Source organism: Bos grunniens, chromosome 9 (assembly GCF_055505025.1).
Source record: "Bos grunniens cultivar Pamir isolate PY7600 chromosome 9, Bosgru_T2T1.0, whole genome shotgun sequence".
Classification (NCBI taxonomy): domain Eukaryota; kingdom Metazoa; phylum Chordata; class Mammalia; order Artiodactyla; family Bovidae; genus Bos; species Bos grunniens.
In genome coordinates, this window is record NC_141173.1 from 26,241,467 (window position 1) to 26,261,560 (window position 20,094).

General features: G+C 40.2%; 1 protein-coding gene across 13 annotated transcripts in view; it reads right to left on the minus strand.

Moving 5' to 3' along the window:
- Nucleotides 1-8,187: 8,187 nt before the first annotated feature.
- NCOA7 (nuclear receptor coactivator 7) overlaps nt 8,188-20,094 on the minus strand; it is a 160,738-nt gene continuing 148,831 nt past the window's right edge. For 11 of the 13 annotated variants that reach the window (XM_086316334.1, XM_086316331.1, XM_086316341.1 and 8 more), the window contains 5 exons: nt 18,351-18,476; nt 16,692-16,844; nt 11,178-11,273; nt 10,685-10,758; nt 8,188-10,328 (listed from right to left, as the gene is read on the minus strand). In XM_086316334.1, the coding sequence (XP_086172460.1) occupies nt 10,193-10,328; nt 10,685-10,758; nt 11,178-11,273; nt 16,692-16,844; nt 18,351-18,476 (585 nt within the window). In that variant the 3' untranslated portion in view covers nt 8,188-10,192. Of the gene's footprint in view, nt 10,329-10,684; nt 10,759-11,177; nt 11,274-13,433; nt 15,090-16,691; nt 16,845-18,350; nt 18,477-19,788 lie in introns of those variants that run through there. The other 2 variants (XM_086316343.1, XM_086316342.1) reach the window with 2 other exon arrangements.

The following is a 20,094-nucleotide window of genomic DNA, read 5'->3' on the forward strand; positions in this document are numbered from 1 at the left end:
CATTCCTCTTTAACACAACTCATTCCTGTGGCAAAATCCCAACCTGACATCTTCCAGACGCTCTGAAAAACCTAAACGTTAGTGACTCTTCACAACTCTGAAAGCACCCGTCCTAGCAACTTTCACTCTCTCCTGACTTCTTAGTGACTTCTGTTCTTGATCTTTCTTCAGTGCTTTCTGTTGGATTCCCACCTTCACTTCTCTCCCTTCCCAGCATAAACTCCCAAAGCCCATCATTTCCCAGAATTGCTTCTGGGCACCCACCATGCCCTCCCTCTATTTTTGCTGTACTGCCAACTAACTTGCTATTGCCTGTGGTTATCTCAGTGGTTAAAGGCAAGAGCTGGGGAGTCAGACTTCCTCAATTTCTACCATTTAGTAGTGATTCCATCTTAGATGAATCATTAATTTTTCAGGGCTTTCAGTTTCTCAGTTGGGAAATATAATAGAGTACTTAGGACCATCACAAGTTATTATGAAGATTAATTGAGATAATGTACGTGAAGTGCTTAGAACAGTATTATGCCTCACACATAAGTGCTCAAAAATCTTTACTGTTATTACAAATAAACTGCTTGATGCTGCTTCTTAAAAGAATCACATAATCAAATTAATAAGTGCCAATATATGCCCAAATCTGCAAAGCAAAACACAAATCAACAAACATCCCCCTTTTTCACCCCTCTCCCTAGATACTGCCCACTGAAAGGAGATACTTGAGAAAATACCCTTGTAGGGCCTGAGAACCTCTGAGATATGTGTTGGTGCTCAATCGCTCAGTCATGTCTGACTCTTTGCGTCCCCATGAATTGTAGCCCACCAGGCTCCTCTGTTCATAGGATTTCCCAGGCAAGAATATTGGAATGGGTTGCCATTTCCTCCTCCAGGGCATATTCCTGACCCAGGGATCAAACCACCTCTCCTTCCCTGACAGGCGGATCCTTTACCACCTGGGAAGCCCAAGGACCTCTGATATCACCATGTTAACTATTTGTCCTCCTCATCTAAGGTAGATGGGATTAACAGACTGGCTAATTTCTTTTATTCTTAGGGCAATAACAGCAAGGATTTCAGGTGACTACTTCCCAGAAGACAGACTAGAAGAAACAGGCATTGACATGAATAGACATCTCACAAAGGAGAAAACATAAATGGCTAAGGAATATGTTAAAAGATGCATATCTTCATTAATAGTCAGGAAAATGCAAGTTGGAACTACAATGAAATAACATTGCACATTCCTGAAACTGGAAAACTAAGAAATTTAACCATGTCAGGTGTTGGACAGAATATGCTAATAGGCATATAAATGGTACAGTCACTTTGTGAAACATTAAGAGATTACGTTGTAAAGCCAAATACTTACTCCATAGACTAGCCATTCCACCCCCATGAACCTCTCTCTTGTGGGCCTCAGGACAATTTTCAGAACCAGACAAAACTGCCAGCAACTCTAACCACTGATAGAATGGATTAAGTAGTGATACAGTGGTACATTCACACCAAAGAATATTAAACACACACAGAAATGAAATATAAAAGCAATAACAACATGGCGGGATCTTAGAAACAATGATGAAAGGAAAAGAAAAAACCACATCTCTAACAAGTAAATAGTATAATGACATTTTACATTTATCAATCCACTTAATTCTTCCAACATTGCTCTCATTTGACAAGTGAGGAACTGAAGGCACAGAGAGTTTAAAAAACTTGCTGACAAGGGGAAGGTTCCAGGATCCAGCTAACATTTACTTCATGCTTACCATACCATGTACTTTCCTGCTGCTGCTGCTGCTAAGTCACTTCAGTTGTGTCCAACTCTGTGCAACCCCATAGACGGCAGCCCACCAGGCTCCTCTGTCCCTGGGATTCTCCAGGCAAGAACACTGGAGTGGGTTGCCATTTCCTTCTCCAATGCATGAAAGTGAAAAGTGAAAGTGAAGTCGCTCAGTCATGTCCGACTTTCCTAGGTTATTATTTTATGAGAAATGCTCCACATAAAATGTTCTTGATTTTTTTTTTTTTTTTTTCCTGACTAATCTTTCTTCCAAAATCAACACCTTGAGTCAGGAGTGAAGGACCCAGTTTATCATATGCCTTTGCGCCCTTCCCCTAACCCTATCACCAAAGTGCAAACTCACTGGATAGTTGGATCTTTACTTAAATGGTCTTCTGAACTATTTTCTAGATTTCTCACTTGGAAGCAGACTGTGACTCACTGTCAACACCCTAAAGCCCTGAAGCCTTGAACTTCCCTTTAGTCTACACTTTTCAGAATGCCAGTAACTAAGAGGTCTGAAAATGGAGGAATTTTATTCCCAGAAAGCATTCACACACCACCCTGCCCTTCACCCCAGACTTTACGTGACACTCCTAAGACCCAAAGGACAGAACTTGAGCAGCTAGAGGAAGGTCATTTCTTCTTGCAACACAATCTTAAGAATGATGCTTGTAAACCTGTGACTAAGCACTATATAGCAGGAAGGGGAGGAGAGCCAGGAATCCAAAACCTGTATTTTAATCTCAAGTTCTATTACTTAGCTGTACAACATTGGGCAAATTCAAATTCTCTGGTGTTCATTTACTTTAGTTACACACTTTGTTCAGTCAACCTTGACAGGCATTTATCGAATGCTTCCTAGGTGCCATGCACCCTGCCAAGCATGGTACCCGGAGAAGCACTGGGACTATAGGGATGCATAAGACCTTGTTAGCTACGGACAGCCTCCCAGCCACTAAGGAGCTGTCTTTCCAGAGTGAAAAACTGTGTTATCTTGGTGCCTGAGATAGTTAAGCAGAGTGTGGGTAACCTTGTGGTGGAGATGTAGAGACTGGACGAAATGTCAGCATACTCTTGTGGTTAAGAGCTTAGCTCTGGGGTCAGTTATAACTAAATGTATCCTGGCTTTAACTCTGATGAACTCTGTGATTTCTGGCAAGTTATGTAACCTCCTGAAGAATCAGTTTACTCATCTCTGAAACAGATAATACTATATATACTATAGAGTGCCGAAGAATTGATGCTTTTGAACTGGGGTGTTGGAGAAGACTCTTGAGAGTCCCTTGGACTGCAAGGAGATCCAACCAGTCCATCCTGAAGGAGATAAGCCCTGGGATTTCTTTGGAAGGAATGATGCTAAAGTTGAAACTCCAGTACTTTGGCCACCTCATGCAAAGAGTTGACTCATTGGAAAAGACTCTGATGCTGGGAGGGATTGGGGGCAGGAGGAGAGGGGGATGACAGAGGATGAGATGGCTGGATGGCATCACTGACTCAATGGACGTGAGTCTGAGTGAACTCAGGGAGTTGGTGATGGACAGGGAGGCCTGGCGTGCTGCGATTCATGGGGTCGCAAAGAGTCGGACACGACTGAGCGACTGATCTGATCTGATACTATATTTATATATACTATGTTATGTATATATATACTATGATTATACTATATTCAATTTGAGAATCAAATATGATAAATGCATATAAAAGGAGGTTGAGATTCATGATAAATAAATGTTACCTGTCCTCTTCATTCTCCTCTTCATATTATTACTGTTAATACATCATTTGTTTCTCCATAAGGCACTGTGACAGAGTTTGGAGATTTAGACAGAAGTTGTCCATCGTCTTGCTTGGCTCTAGCTGGAGGATGGTACTTTAGATGGATATTCAGATCTTGTACCCCAAGACGGTTCCTGAAAATGTTGACATGTTTTAACAGGATGATTACAGGCCAGCACAAAGTGAAATTGATCTTGGAGGAGGTTATTTATAAATATTCTGAAATATGGAAGGAGGTATAATTAATCATAGAATAAGCAAGAGGATGCATTTTAAACTAAGGATGGGTCAGTACATTCTTTGGGGAGATGTTTAAATGAGTGAAAATCATGGTAAATAAATTTGACTTAATCTAAAAAACTGTGGTCCAGAATTATATCAGAAATGAATGATGAATATGATTATAAAGAAATTGTAATTAACTTCTTATGTATTAAAAATGCATGCATTTCAAAAGTATAAACTGAGCAAAAATATTTGCTATGTTTTGTCATTTATGTATATGACAAAGGGCTAGTGTTGTGAATATACTAAAGAAATCTTACAAATACATAAGATGGTGAATAACTCAGTAGAAAAATGGATAAAAGACTTAGCTTATTTAGGAAAAAAGACACAAATCTGGGCAATATGTGTGACCCCATGGACTGTAGCCCACCAGGTGCCTCTGTCCATGGGGTTTTCCAGGCAAGAATACTGCAGTGGGTTGCCATTTTCTTCTCCAGGGGATCTTCCAGACTCAGGGATTGAAACCATGTCTCCTGCATTGGCAGGTGAATCCTTTACCACTGACGCACCTGAGAAGCAAAAATGATCTTACAGATACACAAATTCATATCACACAAAGTTCTATATGTATGGATGTTCACTAAGAATTATTTGTAAGAGCCAAAAAAAAGTTCATTAGTGAATAGCTGTTTAAACAATGACAGACCCATGCAATGAATAATGAGGTAAGTCTACATATATTGATTAAAAAATGCTGTTCACAGTATATTGTTAAATTAAAAAGACAAAGAACAGTGTGCATAGTATGGTTCTGTTTAAAAAAAAGAAGATACAAAAAAAGATATATGCATAGACATGCTCCAGAAGGAAACACAAGGCATTTCTGTGGTGGTTACTTCTGGGGATATAGGAAGGAAATGTTTGCTTTTCACTGAATTCTCTCTATACTGTTTGAAAACTTTACCAAGAATATGTTTTACTTTTATAATTAAAGAAAGAAACAAAACCTCAGCTTAAAAATTCTAAATAGCAAACGGGAACCATTGCAATGTCTGAAAGTAGTTTTCATCACTAAATATGTTGTTGCCTTAGAATGAACTTTCCTGTGCAACTCTCATGCCATTAGCTGATTCCTCCATTCTAGGGAAGCATTTCTTCATTTACTTATCTAACCCTTAGCTGTGCTTGCTTTATGTCAGACCCTATTTTAAGTGCTCTCATCATGATACAATCATGAGGGGGTTGTTATTATCCCCATAGTGGGGATCAGGAAGATGAGGCACACAGAGGTTAAATTACTTAACCAGGGTCACGGTGCTAGTAAGCTCTAGAACTAAGATTCAAACCCAGACTGTCTGGCTCTAGAGAAGCCATGCCTTAATCCATGCTTTTGTTGCCTTTGGAAGTCTTTAGAAGCTTTGAGTTCTTGCCAGGTAATCTGGTCGTATGATCTGCTGAAAGGAACTTATGCCATGCATAGCCCCCAGCTCTCCTTGGGACACCCCAGGTGCAACCTACCCACATTTCTGACCCTTTGTAGGATCTAAGAGGGAAACAAACACTGTAAACAAGACTAAGCCCTGCTGGGCATGGAGTAATAACAGGACCTTTTAGCAGCTCTCAAGGTCAACACAATACCTCAACACAGCGTATCTTTGTAGAAATATTCTTACTGTTAATTGGCATCTTCAAAGATGAAAGGGTTGATCTCAGTCAGCTGTTAGGTAAAATGTGGCTGATCCATAGCCGGTAGAGACTGCTGAACCAAGAAGGACTGCTGTGGAGATTAAAGGCTGAATTGATCGGCTGAATTCCAATGTTTTCAATATATGTCAAGGTAAAGAGGATTTTTTTAGCTGGAGAGACATGAAAAGGCCTGCCTTATCATCCAAGTTTGTTGAATGTGAATGTTGCTTGTAGGTGTTTCTTGTTTATCATTTTCTTCCGTATAATCTCAGAGTTGTATTAAGCTCTATCAAGGCTACTTTTTGTAACCCTAAAAGTGGATTGGTTGATGAAATGATGGGTTCTTGTTGATGGGTAAATAGTACACTAAGATGATCTAATCATCCCTTTTCTTATGCTTTTTGATTGTCCTTCATTCTAACAGGTTGATTTTGAAAGCTTTCTCCACAGGCAGCAGGTTCTCTGGGTGTGCGTGCAGCCATTGGGCATCCCAGTCGGCCAGTTCAATAAGGAAGACCAGTCGTTGAGCAGAACTGTTTGAGGCATTTTGGGTGATTCATTGTTCCTTGAGGATTCTGAAGCTGGATGCACAACTTTGTGTAAGAAATAAATGTTTTTTCCTTCCTGTGGTTCATTGTGCATTGTGGATGGGTGCCTGGTGAGGGATATGTCATCCTATGGGACTGCCATGGGCACAAGAATACCCAGGATAGGAGCAAAACACATACAGATGGCCAAGGAGGAAATTTATTTAAGACAAGGTCTGGGCACTGGGAGAGGTTTTTTAAAATTATTTTTTCCTCAAAGATGAGCATCATTTATCCTATAGAGATCTAGGTTTTCAGTGTGAAAAGACTCTCAGGTAAGTGAACCTTCTGATTATTTTATTAGCAGACCACCTAAACAATGAAACACACTATTCCTTTAGGTGGTACCTAGTTTTGTGAAGGCAATGGCACCCCACTCCAGTACTCTTGCCTGGAAAATCCCATGGATGGAGGAGCCTGGTAGGCTGCAGTCCATGGGGTCGTTAAGAGTCGGACACGACTGAGCGACTTCACTTTCACTTTTCACTTTCATGCATTGGAGAAGGAAATGGCAACCCACTCCAGTGTTCTTGCCTGGAGAATCCCAGGGACGGGGGAACTTGGTGGGCTGCTGTCTATGAGGTCGCACAGAGTCGGACACGACTGAAGCGACTTAGCAGCAGCAGCAGCAGTTTTGTGAAGATCCATAATGGCCGGGACAGATCAAAGTACTTAGAACTAAAGGTTCCCTTCTGGTGATGGAGTAACAGGTTGAGTTCATTGCTGATAACATATGATCTGGTTTTGCCAAATCTTGATCCTGAGCTGTGCTGTTCAACATGGCAGCCACTAACCATATGTGGCTAGATTTAAATATTTTAAGATTAATTAAATGAAATTAATAAAAAATTTAAAAAATTCAGCTCCTCAGTCATCCAAGTCACATTTCAAGTGTTTAACAGTAGTGTGGTAGCTAGTGGCTACCATAAAGGACAATGGAAATTCAGGGAACAGTTCGATTGGAGTAGAATGTTCTGTTGAACAGCACTGATCTAGAAAATAAATAGGTCTCAAAAAATAGTCTATCAAAAAACATCATTTGGATGCTTGATTGGCCACACCAGGGAGATTCTATCTAGTTTTTATTCTGAACCACTAGATATCTGAAGGTTTGATAGAAGGGTGGAGGCAGTATGATTTTAGATTTGGGTGTGAACTGTAAAGCCCAATTTTTTTCAGTAAAGATAACGTTCTGTTGACAGATCACTGTGGACACGGGTCATAGGCAAGTAGGTAGGAGGATGTTAAAAGGTTAGGGCTTACCCTGAATGAGGAGTGTGTGACCGGACTGGGCAGGAGGCAGTGCACAAAGGTACTTTTGATACTTGCACAAAGGCCGAGTATGGCTATTTAGTTTCTGGAACTTCCTTTGGTTTCTGACCGCCTTACCTTTCTTCATCTGATTATAATGCTAAAAATAGGTTAGGCATCTTAAGAAGGTGAACCTCAGCTTTCTTTTCTGGTTTAAGAGATTCTTAATGCCTTCCTCAAAAGGAAAGTATTTCTTTTATTAGTCCTGTTTCATATGCCTCTCAAACTTTAAAAGGATTTAAGGAAAGGGAAATCAAATGAAGGCTGATAATACCTCTCACAAGAGTTCAGGATTTCCCTGGTGGTTTGTCACATGAGGGTGTATCTAAGTCACTTTCAACAGTGGTGAGACATTTGGCTGCCCTCTCCCATCTACGTCTTTTGATGTAGCCTCATGAACTGAGGAACTGGGAAGGAAAGAACACTGTCTGAAGTCTTCATCTTCAGGGGCTAGGAGACAGGATGTTAAAGAAAATTGATCAGAGGGTCAGGTGTCTCTCATGGAAGTTAGGAAGTAGGTCAAGAGAGAGATATTAAAAAGAAAGTCACTATTCAAAGAACAACTAGTATTAAGAACAGAGAAACTAGCAACAGAGCCAGGAGTTGTCTCTAGTAAGTGTAACAGGAGCAGCTTTCATGAACTGAATAGGAGTGTGGGTACGGGGAACAAAGAGGGAATTTCCAAGGTAGCAATAAAAACATGAGCACTCAACCTTACTTATTTAGTCTTGGTTATTTCACCATCCTCTCACGCAAGTGAGCGCTTTAGCATGCAATAAATACTTGCTGAATGAATCCTCAGGAAAGAAAATCACATTGAATGCATGAATTCCTTTATTGAAAATATTGGGCTAGCACTGCATTACATACACTCAGTATCCATAAATGAAGGGCCACGCATGTCTGATTGGACAATACTGTTTTAAATAGAGAACACAGCATCTGAATATGCTCTCACAAGTATAATATCATGGACTAAACTAGGTAAGAGTGAACTATATGCAAAATGACCATTTTGTTAATAGCATATGGTTGCAAATGGCATAAATGGTAAACGTGATCATACTGAGACATTCCTGGAATCTCACACAGGCACATTATATAACAAGCAGATTAATAAGGTTCAACTGCTGATAAGTTGTTAATGACGAGTTTGCAATAGAACTTGGGTGAAAGTACACCCAGGCTACAGATTTAAGATTTTATAGCATTCAAAGAAACTTGTATGGGATGTGAGTGGAGTAAAATAATTGTTGATCTGACAGGAGGCCACATAGCAATTTGTTTGTTCTCTTTTATAAATAGTCTAAAGTAAGAGAATAAGCTAGAGGAAGTATTCTGCCAGCTTAAAGCCAACATTCTAAGCACTGTTTACATGTTTAAAATGCAGGTCTATCAACTACTACTTTCTATTAATTTTTCCTTTCAAAGATCACTGGAAATGTAATTGATGACAGATAACTTTCTCAGCTTTGGCTATTACTTGACATTTTTTTCCATTAGCAGTCTTTGGCTTTTGTAAAAGTTTGACAATCAATAATATTTGTTAAAATTTTAACAAGGTTTTATTATTAACTTTCATAAAAGAGTGTTTAATGATATGAAAGTGAGTTGATATTTAAAAACTGCTTTTTACTTTTTATTCCAATTGTGGTATAAATGCATTTCTTTGCATTTAATTTTTTTCAAATAAAAGAGTGTAGAAACCAAGACAATTGGGATAATGGACACTTTTCATTTGATATAAAATATACAGAAATTAAAACATTCAGTCTCATTTAAAACAGAGGCCTGTTAATGTAAAAACTTGGGGAAAATTATGCAAAAAATCCAATAAAAATACAATTTCTGTTACTAACACAAGAGATTTTATAAGAAGCAAAACATTTCTTTTCAACAGCAGGGTTCTAAATCCAGGATCATATAAGTATACATTACTGTAAATATCAATTTATGACTGTGAGAAATGGCTTATTCTTCTTTACACAATTATGTTCAGGGTAAATAACTAAAAATGTACCTTTTCAATGACAAAATGGAAAGATGGCCTACAACAGTCAAATCAATAAACATTGATTATGAGTTTTTAAAAATTCAGAATTGTGTTTGTGTATATATATATGTGTGTGTATATATATGGACATTAAGCAGCACATACATATACAGATCACCCTAAACAATCAGGGCAAAAAAAATGTAATATAAAACTATATAAATCAAATGGATTTGTTGCCAAAACAGCACAAAATGTATACATTTCTTTACTTCAAGATTTGACACATTAAAAGAAAAAAATTGCCAACACATTTCAAATAATATACTAGAAATAATAAATAAAACAGTTTTAAAAAATCATATATTCCCTTTAAGTGCTGTGCACTTTCAATTTTTCTAAATGAGACTAAACTTTTCAATGGCAAACAATAGTATGCTGTACATTTTGGTAATGAAAATTATGTTGATAAATATACAAGGAATGTATATACTTCTACAGTATTTTCTTTTTCACAGTTACCAAAAATAAAAATTGCATTCAACTCACATCTATAAATATTCTGACTCCTCACTCTATGGGTTTGAAGAAAGTGAGAGTATAAAGTCTTTCAACGATCCGAACTTCAAATTCTTTCTTCATCGTCTGCCTTCCACATGTACCTTTCAGAATCTCTCTGCAATGTAATTGCGCTCTGAGATGATGGCAGAAAGAAAGCACTATGATGGGATGAGGCAGTCTGAGCTGGGGCTTCGTCTTCCAGCTAGCTTTAGCAGGGCTGACCGAACCCAGTCTTTTTAAATGTTCTATTTTAAGGCAGTCTAAATTTCACTCGAATGTCCATACCTCGAGGTCTTGAACTATGAAGTCTTCCTTTTTGGAAAGAATATCATTATTAAAAGTGCTGCAGGAGTTGCTTCGTCCATGGTATAAGTCGGCATCTAACCATAAGCCAAATCGTCCCCTAAAAAGGTTAAAAAAGCAAAATGGTGAAAACATCTCAATTTTATGTAGACGCTTTCCATCCTCCCTTGTCCCAACTTCTTTCTTTTATGCTATAGTCAAAACCCTAAACTGCTTATAAAACATTTCCTGTATTTCATTTAAATGACCTGTCTTTCAGGTGGTCCCTCATTTGGACACATAAATAAGTCATTTTATCTTCGATTCTTAGTGTCATGTGTTAGACCACACTGTCCTAAATAATCGACTAACTACACATGGACTAACTACAATCAGCTGACACCAAAGTTTCAGTTACCTGGATTAAAACAGACCCACTCTGGTTAAATAGTAAATTAATAACAACAAAAACCTTACCCTCCACCACCAAGTTCCAAAGAACTTATGTCTCCATTGATAAAGTATGAGTTTTCTCCACTCCACTTAAAGACCTTAGGTAGAAACACAAGACAAAGAGAGATCAGACATTTCAATCTGGAGAATTAGCAAAGAGGGAGGGGACCACCCACAGGCTGAGGAAGCTCCCGACTTCTAGCTAGACCTTTCCCACACCAGGATGAGCTCTCCGAAGGGGTTACAAGGCAGGAAAGATCTCTCGCACACATGTTGGTTCTGACCTGCAATTCCACCCTGGATCTCAGAAGTTCATGCAAAAGTTCCCAAGGCCCAGGAAGGGAACCAAGCGGGTTTCTGTGCTGTGGTCATGAAGTGCTGAGCAGGCTAGAGTGAGGCCAAGTGAGGTTATGGGATGGGACCGTCTACCGCTCCAACCACAGCCCCCGACATCTAGCCCCAGCCACCCCCCTGACACCACGACACTAGGCCGTCAGTATTCCTTCCATCTAGGTACCTTGAAATGGGGGCTAAATGTGTAGAGAAAAGTTTCGCCTGTGCCATAATAGTGATCACTGAACTTGAAAGGATGAGTCGCATATGCTCCAAAGATCTGTCAAAAGAAAACAGAAATGTTAGCAGCTTTCGAACACAAACCTCTCAAAGAAAGCCCTTCTGAAATATTTTAGCATAATCCTATTCTGAGGTCTCATTATATCTCTTTCAGCAAGATTATTATGAAGAGCATTACTAAGTCAGAGTTTCTAAGTAAAAAAGACCACGAATCAACAAATAAAATGTCCCTGGTTCTTATTAGTACCCAAGGGGCTCAGAGAACTTATCGGTCAAAGGTCAGCAATTGCTTCAGTTTAAAAAGACTTCCAAAGTCCACTGTAGAGAAAAAAGTCTCTCTCACTTCACTGTAGAGAAAAAAATCTCTCTCTCATCACATTCTGGAACATTAAACAACTACAACATACATCTTGCTCACAGAAATGAGTGGTTGAGAGAGTGAGAGCCTGTCTCTGACGTGTTTTATAAGTAGAATCATGGTCAGATATTTCCCCAGAGAAAATAAATTTTCCTCTCCCTTAATTCATAAAAATGAGTTTTCAATATGCTTAACAGAACTGCATCCTTGACGTGACTGATCCAATACTCAATTCAAAATGATTTTAAAGAAAAAAGTAACAATTCCATAATACTATGGGCTTTCAAGGTGGTTTAGATGTATCTGAATCAATGATTTTGTCTATTTTTTCTTGTTGGGGTTGGAAGGAGCAGTGTTTTCAGAATGACCATCCCACTGCTTCAGCCTCTTATCCTCCTCAGGTCCCAACCAGTACTTGGAGGGGTGAAGACTGGTAAAAACGAGCATACATATTCTGAAACAGTCCCTAGGTGATTCTGATATATCTTCTCCAAATTCCACTTGAGAAACAAAGCTTCAGATGGAGTCTATCTGGAAAATGTCTTATAATTTTTCAAAATAATTTAAATCTGATGATTATCATCATGGAATCTCTGCTTCAGTTCCTAGCTCCTTGAAATACTAAAAATTAGGCAGAGTAGAAGTCTCAAAACTTTCTAACCCCTGTTCCTCATACCAAAATCTCTCCATAGAGCTGCTAAGAACAAAGAAAAATCAGTAACAAATTTTCTTAGCAATCATAGAAATTTGTTTAAGCACTGGAGATAGGATGATACTAAGAAATGACTGTTAATTTTTTGGATATACAGCATTATGGTTATGTAAGACAACATTCATTTTATTTTTTATATTAGTTTATTTAGAAATAAGTTATATAATATGTACATAATTGTATTGTTGGGTCTACAGCATCTAAAAATTTAATATATTTGATAATAATAGAACAAAGGAATCCAGGGAGGGGGAGGAAGATAGCCAGAAGTGGTAAAAGGAAGGTTAATATGACAAAACCTATAAACGCATAATTGCTCTCCTTCTCTCAGCTTTCTTAGTAGATAAAAATTACACAACTATATAAATAACACTTTATTATTGACTTTGTAATATATATCAATGTTATACCCAAAATTACTATAGAAAGTGGAAAGATGTAATAGAACAATATAGGAGTAACATTTCTATACCTCACTGGAATAAGTTAGTATAAATCAGACTCTGTTACTTGATGATTGCTCTATTATTTTCCATAGTGCCTTGTGGTATAAATTACTCCATGGTAATTCTCACTCAATTATATTTAGGCCCCTTTGCCACAGTAGTTTCCTTGGCCAGTCTATGTAATTTATCCTGACTCCAGGAAGGCTCTCCTCAGCTGTCTCTCGCCCTGGTTCTCTCTAGAAGGTCTATAGCTTAGTCTGCTTCCTTCATGGAGCTGCTGCTGCTGCTGCTGCTGCTGCTAAGTCACTTCAGTCGTGTCTGACTCTGAGCGACCCCAAAAAAGGCAGCCCACCAGGCTCCCCCATCCCCGGGATTCTCCAGGCAAGAATACTGGAGTTGGCTGCCATTTCCTTCTCGAATGCATGAAAATGAAAAGTCAAAGTGAAGTTGCTCAGTCATGTCCGACTCTGCACAACCTCACGGACTGCAGCCTACCAGGCTCCTCCGTCCATGGGATTTTCCAGGCAAGAGCACTGGAGTGGGGTGCCATTGCCTTCTCCTAGCCTCCTCTTAATTGTTTACCACCAAATTTTTATTGTTTTCTAGACTTCCCTTTAGCTTAAACTTCCCCCACGTTTTTCTAAATAATGTCAGGTCTTTTGAGGAAAGCTTCTGAACTGTATGTTTTGTTTTTTTTCTTTTTCAACTCTACAATATTGTATTGGTTTTGCCATATATCAACATGAATCCACCACAGGTATACTTGTGTTCCCCATCCTGAACTCTCCTCCCTCCTCCCTCCCCGTACCATCCCTCTGGGTCGTCCCAGTGCATCAGCCCCAAGCATCCAGTATCCTGCATCGAACCTGGACTGGCGACTCGTTTCATATATGATATTATACATGTTTCAATGCCATTCTCCCAAATCATCCCACCCTCTCCCTCTCCCACAGAGTCCAAAAGACTGTTCTATACATCAGTGTCTCTTTTGCTGTCTCGTATACAGGGTTATATGAACTGTATGTTTTATGGTTTGCCCATTCACCTGGAGCTGGGAGCTAGGGACTCGGCTTTGGAGCTGGGAGGTGGATAGTGGTTCGCTTTTCTCAAAGGCACAATCCTGTTTTATGAGCAGAGTGCTGGGCAGGGGCAGTAGTGACTGGTCTTGGCTCCCTTCTCTTACGTGTAACTTCTGCTCTGTGCTGAAGCAAGGGCAGTAGAGACCCCTGTATTCTCAGCCTGCTGCGTTGAAGGTAGACCAACCGTCCTCGGAGAAGGGGCCGGTAAGGGGAAGAGCGCCCCCTACCTCCAGGCCGCCCTTGCCTGCAATTCAGCCTCTGAAGCTGAATGGTGGGTTCAGTTCAGTTCAGTTGCTCAGTCGTGTCCAACTCTTTGCGACCCCATGAATCGCAGCACGCCAGGCCTCCCTGTCCATCACCAACTCCCGGAGTTCACTCAGACTCACGTCCATCGAGTCAGTGATGCCATCCAGCCATCTCATTCTCTGTCGTCCCCTTCTCCTCCTGCCCCCAATCCCTCCCAGCATCAGAGTCTTTTCCAATGAGTCAACTCTTTGCATGAGGTGGCCAAAGTACTGGAGTTTCAGCTTTAGCATCATTCCTTCCAAAGAAATCCCAGGGCTGATCTCCTTCAGAACGGACTAGTTGGATCTCCTTGCAGTCCAAGGGACTCTCAAGAGTCTTCTCCAACACCACAGTTCAAAAGCATCAATTCTTCGGCGCTCAGCCTTCTTCACAGTCCAACTCTCACATCCATACATGACCAGAGGAAAAAGCATAGCCTTGACTAGACGAACCTTCGTTGGCAAAGTAATGTCTCTGCTTTTGAATATGCTATCTAGGTTGGTCATAACTTTCCTTCCAAGGAGTAAGCGTCTTTTAATTTCATGGCTGGTGGGTAGGGGATAAGAAATTCTGAGGACCTGCCTGGGAGCTTGGGTTGATGGATCCTCATCTTCTTGTCCAAGCATGCCCAGAACAAAGCCTGTGTCTGAACAGTGACTGGGGTCGGGGGGAAGGGGGGTCGGCAACAAGTGCCACAGAATCTCACTGTTATTGCCGAGATTTACCAGATATTCTTTAACTGAATTTTCACTTGCCGTATGCCCTTAGGACAATATCCAGAGACTAAGTGATTATTGTTTTTATAATTCCCATCAGTAATGGCTGTTTCACTGGGGATTGGTTCTGTAGAACTCCTCATGCCTGCCAGTCTGCATATATAATGCTTTTATATTAGAATTGTATATGGTTCATTTCCAGATAAATGTACAGATGTTGTACGATCATGTTCCCAAACACAGTGGAGCTGCATCCTTGCCTTGGGGGTAGATGCAATGGGGAAAGCAGAGTTAGTGTCCAGTTGCCTTCAAATAACACAAATGCCTTCAGTAAGATAACACCTCAGAGACAAATAGTGTAATCTTCAGGAATAGGCAGGCCTCCTTTACATACCTTCTGATAGGAAGCTGAGTAAAACCATGCATCACCAAAACCTGCTCTGTGAGGCCAACAGATTTCCCAACAAGTTTGCTATCTATTAGTAACTTAACAGGAGAACTAATCTATACGTACAGTGCAGGTTTGTGTATGGTCTAACACTATCTAGCCCCATCTCATCTAAAACGTAGCACCTAACTTTGAAAACATTTCACTAAATCTCCAAGTAAATTCCATTTTAAATCTTTGTTGTTGTTATTTAAATTTTTTTTACCTTGCCTCTCTCTACTATTCAGCTTGGACTATGATTAAATAAAGTGTTCTCAATCTGTAAATAACAGTAGTAACAGTGATAATAGCTAAACCATTCCCCACAACTCTTAATCTATAATTATACTGTAACCTACTCACAGGAAAAATCACAGTCGAGACAGACAGTGCCTTTAGCACCACCATCACTCATTTTTCCCAAGACAGATTATGGCAGCAAAAATCTATTTCCCCTAAACTGATCCTAATTATATGGCTTCTCAGCAAGCTCCTCAATGTTTAATAGTGCCCCACACCTAACAGACACTCATGCATTTTCTGAATGGATGCATAAATAAATGGTTGTCAAGTAAACTCAGCTTCCAAATGCCAGAAATAGAGAATAATGATATCTACATCTTAAAAGAGCAAAGAAATTTCTTCTTGCTATAATACAGACCAAATTGAAATGGTCTTGAAAGATGAAAAAGCAGACTTGAAAGATTTCTTCCTTTCGTAATGCAGAAGTCGGCCTAGATGGTATAGAAAAGAAACCTGGACAGATTCCACCCAAACTCCCAGCTGACTGAGCCAAGAATTATTAGTGTAGGGTAGATGGGAGTAATATCTATTAACAGATTTCATCAGGGCCTCCAAGACCAAGAGGGATGAAACAGAGATGAAAGTGAGAGAGATGAAAGTGTAATAAGCAATGGCCCAGGGCATTTTCTCCTGTTTCGTAACAACTGGGCCCATAAGGCACAACACATCATGTGCCTAAGCGGCTCTCCATCTCAGGAGCTACGCATACAAGGTTGGTGGGCACGACCTCAGCCACCTGAAAAGAGTTCTGGGATGGCACTGAAACTTCTTTCCACAGCCATCTCCAAATCTGAACTTGAATTCTTCCACCGTCTCCAGTTTTAGCTTGCAGGATATCCCTGTAGCTTCCTACTCTATGATGAGAACAGGGAAAAATGATGTGACTGTACTTGGAGACATGCTCCATTTTCTTTTTTAGAGATGCACTCTGAAGTAAGTAGGAGTAAAACAACATAATAATTGGGGATTTACTTCAATTCTTCAGGAAAGAAAAGAACCAAGTGTCTGTGGCAAAATCCTGCTAACTGCGCGGTCTGGCTGATCGAGTTCATTGTATCCGTCTCTCTCCTGTCGCATAGGTTTGAGAAACTTCATTGAAAAAATGTTTCTCTATAAGAGGAACAAGCCTCACCTGATTATCCATATCTTTGATGACCAATAGTACAGGACTGTCTAGTGCTGCTGACTTCCGGTAGAGAGTTTTCAAGCTGGTCCCATGCTCTAGCGTGCTGTACGCGAGTCTCCATGGATAGCCCTGCACCCTTGCTGGAAGGCGTCGGGCCAGCTGTGAATCCAAGGATGGAGATGTAAATATTACAGGCTGCCTGAAAATCATCACGCATGAACTTGTAGCACCAAACAGATGCCTGTGGCTCAAACTCAAAAATCACATGACTTTCCACATTGTTCCCATTTACTCGAGCAAATACTTGCCACTATAAACTGAGAAGGCAAAACCATCATTGCCTGACATTGTTTACCTTGGCAGGGATGCTCCCCAGAGCATGTATTCCCTCTCAGGGATGATACTGAAGGGTTACTGTGCCACTGTACATTTGAAGATAGAGCACCAAGCTTGATTAAGAGGTATGAATTAGACTCGTGCTGTCTTCTGTACACTTCAACATTTCTTTCACTGAGTATTTTACCAGCTGATCTTTCTAAACTCGCCAAGGCTCAGAGCTGTTACTGACAACTGAAGAGTCTCACCAAACTGAGCACAAGAAAGCATGGGTATTTTATGCCAGTAATCAGACAGTTTGTCCTCCTTGCACTTGTATTTTTCACTAACTTTAATATTTACCTTGATTTTGGCTGTCATGGGGCTTCCCAAGCGGTGCTAGTGGTAAAGAACCCACTTGGCAATGCAGAAGACGTAAGAGATGCAGGTTTGATCCCTGGGTTGGGAAGATCCCCTAGATGAGGGCATGGCAACCCACTCCAGTATTCTCGCCTAGAGAATCCCAGGGACAGAGAAGCCTGGAGGGTCACAGTCCATAGGGTTGCACACGACTGAAGTGACTTAGCACAGTAGCTGTCATAAATATCAATAATGCATATCTTTTAAAAAATACAAACAATGGAGGCTATGTAAATTGTTGAAGTCCTCAGAATGCTTGGCATAGTTCTAGAATCAGCATGAACTCTGTCTCTGTAACTGCTTGGTCAAGTCATTCAGCTTTACGGGCCATCACAGACGCTTTTATAAATTGAGGGACTTGAACTTGGTGATTCTTTAAGGTCTCTGAATTTCAGTTTCTAAGAAGATTGATGGGGGAAGTAGAAGAGGTCCCTTCCTAAAGTTCAACCTCAAACACATAGAATTTCATGAAAATGGAATTAAGAGATGCTCAGGAAATAGAAACTAAACCAAACAAACAAAACTAAGAGAAAGGGAAGTTTTTCCTAGTAGTAATAGATGGTTTTCATAAAGCAAGTTAAGTCTACTTGCTATGTGACGTTTACTGAGCCTGATCAATTAAAACCATTGGAACTCTGAGATAAATGATCCTTTTAAAATATGTTAGGACTATAATAGGACACTTTAAACATTATTCTGAAGACAAGAAATGGTTTTTTGCTCAGGTCTCGGGAAATGGATGTAAGGTGTCTGGCCAAGTCCTCCTTCTCCCAAGAGGGTGGCAGGGACACTGTCTTTCTGAAACAGGGGGCCTTGGTCAGGCTGCTGGGGTTTTCCTTTAAAACTGGACTCACTCTCCACCCCAAGTGAGAAGAGCAAATGGTTTCAAGGTCTGAAAGGCCCCTACCATCATCCCCAGGGAGAACCCACCTGCTCGATGTGCATGTTCTCCAGAAGTGCGCTGTGGGGCTGCAGGGTCGGCAGGGCGGCCTCGTCCTCATCTTCGTAGTAGCTGCACGTGCTCTTCCTGCGTTTTGCCTCCTCGACCGTGATGATCTGAAACAGAGAAGCCAGGTAAACCAAGAAAAATGATATTCTGGCTTTTCCTTCACCTGCTATTAACAAAAAGGACCTCAGGTACACGATTGCCTGTAACCGGTAGGTTTAGCAGCAGGACATACATTGAGCCAAGACTCCTGGGGGGAACGGCTAATTATAATCTTGATTTCAAAGAAAATGCAGAATTTAATGCAGTGTGGCTGCAACACTTAATATGAACAAATTAAGTCACAAGTTTTCCAGTTTCGTTACTCTCAGCCATCAGGTAAGAATTATGTATACTTTCACAAGTGATTCATACCCTTGAAATGCCCTGAATGATTCTCCAGTAGCCTGCATCTAAATTTGAATTATTAAGGGGGTAATTAGAGATCATACTACGAGTAAGTCTTCTATAAATAGGGAAATTGGGAAGATTAAGGATAGCTTTTTAATCAAGACTCCTAACATTTCCTCTCAAGGCCAGGCACATAGCAACCAACAAGCAATCATAGCAACAGTGAATGATAAACATCTATGGAAAATAACAAAACAAAGAGGCATCAAGCTTTAGTCTAGATTATGTTACGATTCTTTATGGACAGTTCAGAAGCCATCAAAGCAGTATTTCCTTCAAAGCTGAGAACAGAAGCACGATGTTGGCACACACCATTTATTTCATCGTAAATACACTTGTTAAGTACCAGGTTTGAATCTTTTTGCTTCTCTGAAAATCTGGATAAGTCACCAAATTATTTTGAAATTGAAGGGTATAGAGAGAAGGTAACTAATATACTAAAATACCTGAGTACAATGGAATGATTTTTGCATTATAGAGAAAAAGCACTTACGTTACCTTAGTGAAAAGTTGCCAGATAGTGACTACTCAGTTTCCAGAATGCTGTCACCTGAGCCTGATTTATTGGCCCTTAAATTTTTATCATTTTCTAAGGGGCATTTACTTAAAGAACACACTGTCAAAGAATCACAAATTCAGCATTTTAAATGTGTAGGTAAAGTTTAAAAATAAAATAAAATTTAAAAATAAATAAATAAATAAATGTGTTAGGTAAAGCACATGTTTGGGGGGACCTCTGCATTTAGCACAAGTACAAAATGGGGCTGCAGAATGAAAAAATAAAGTGTGGAATTTTGACTCCAAAGGGAAAGGGCAAACCACACTGGTGTCTCTCTCCAAAGTGAATAAAAGATCTGCTCTGGCTGAGAGAGCAGCCTGATCCTTTCTAATTAGAAAGCGTTTCAAAACATATGAGTGGCAGAGCGCAGAGGGTCCGCGGCCACCTGATAAGCTATCAGGACGCCAACATACCTTCACAAAAGGCTCTTGGTCCGGTCTGGCACAATAGAAAATCTGAATGTCTGGAGGCAGTCTTCGGACTCGCATCGTGAAGGGGTGGGAACCGCCTGTTTGCTCTCTGAGGAGGAACAGGTTTTTTGCCTGTCTGCCTCCACAGCACTGTTACAGCCACGGGGAGCTACGACTCCTTATGCAGTATCTAGTTTCCTGCATGACTGAGTTTCTGTTTCCCTTAGCAGAGCGTTCAATATTTCTACAGGAACACACCCAAATTAGGATTTCGAGCAAACACACACTTCCTGTTAGGCATAGCTGTGA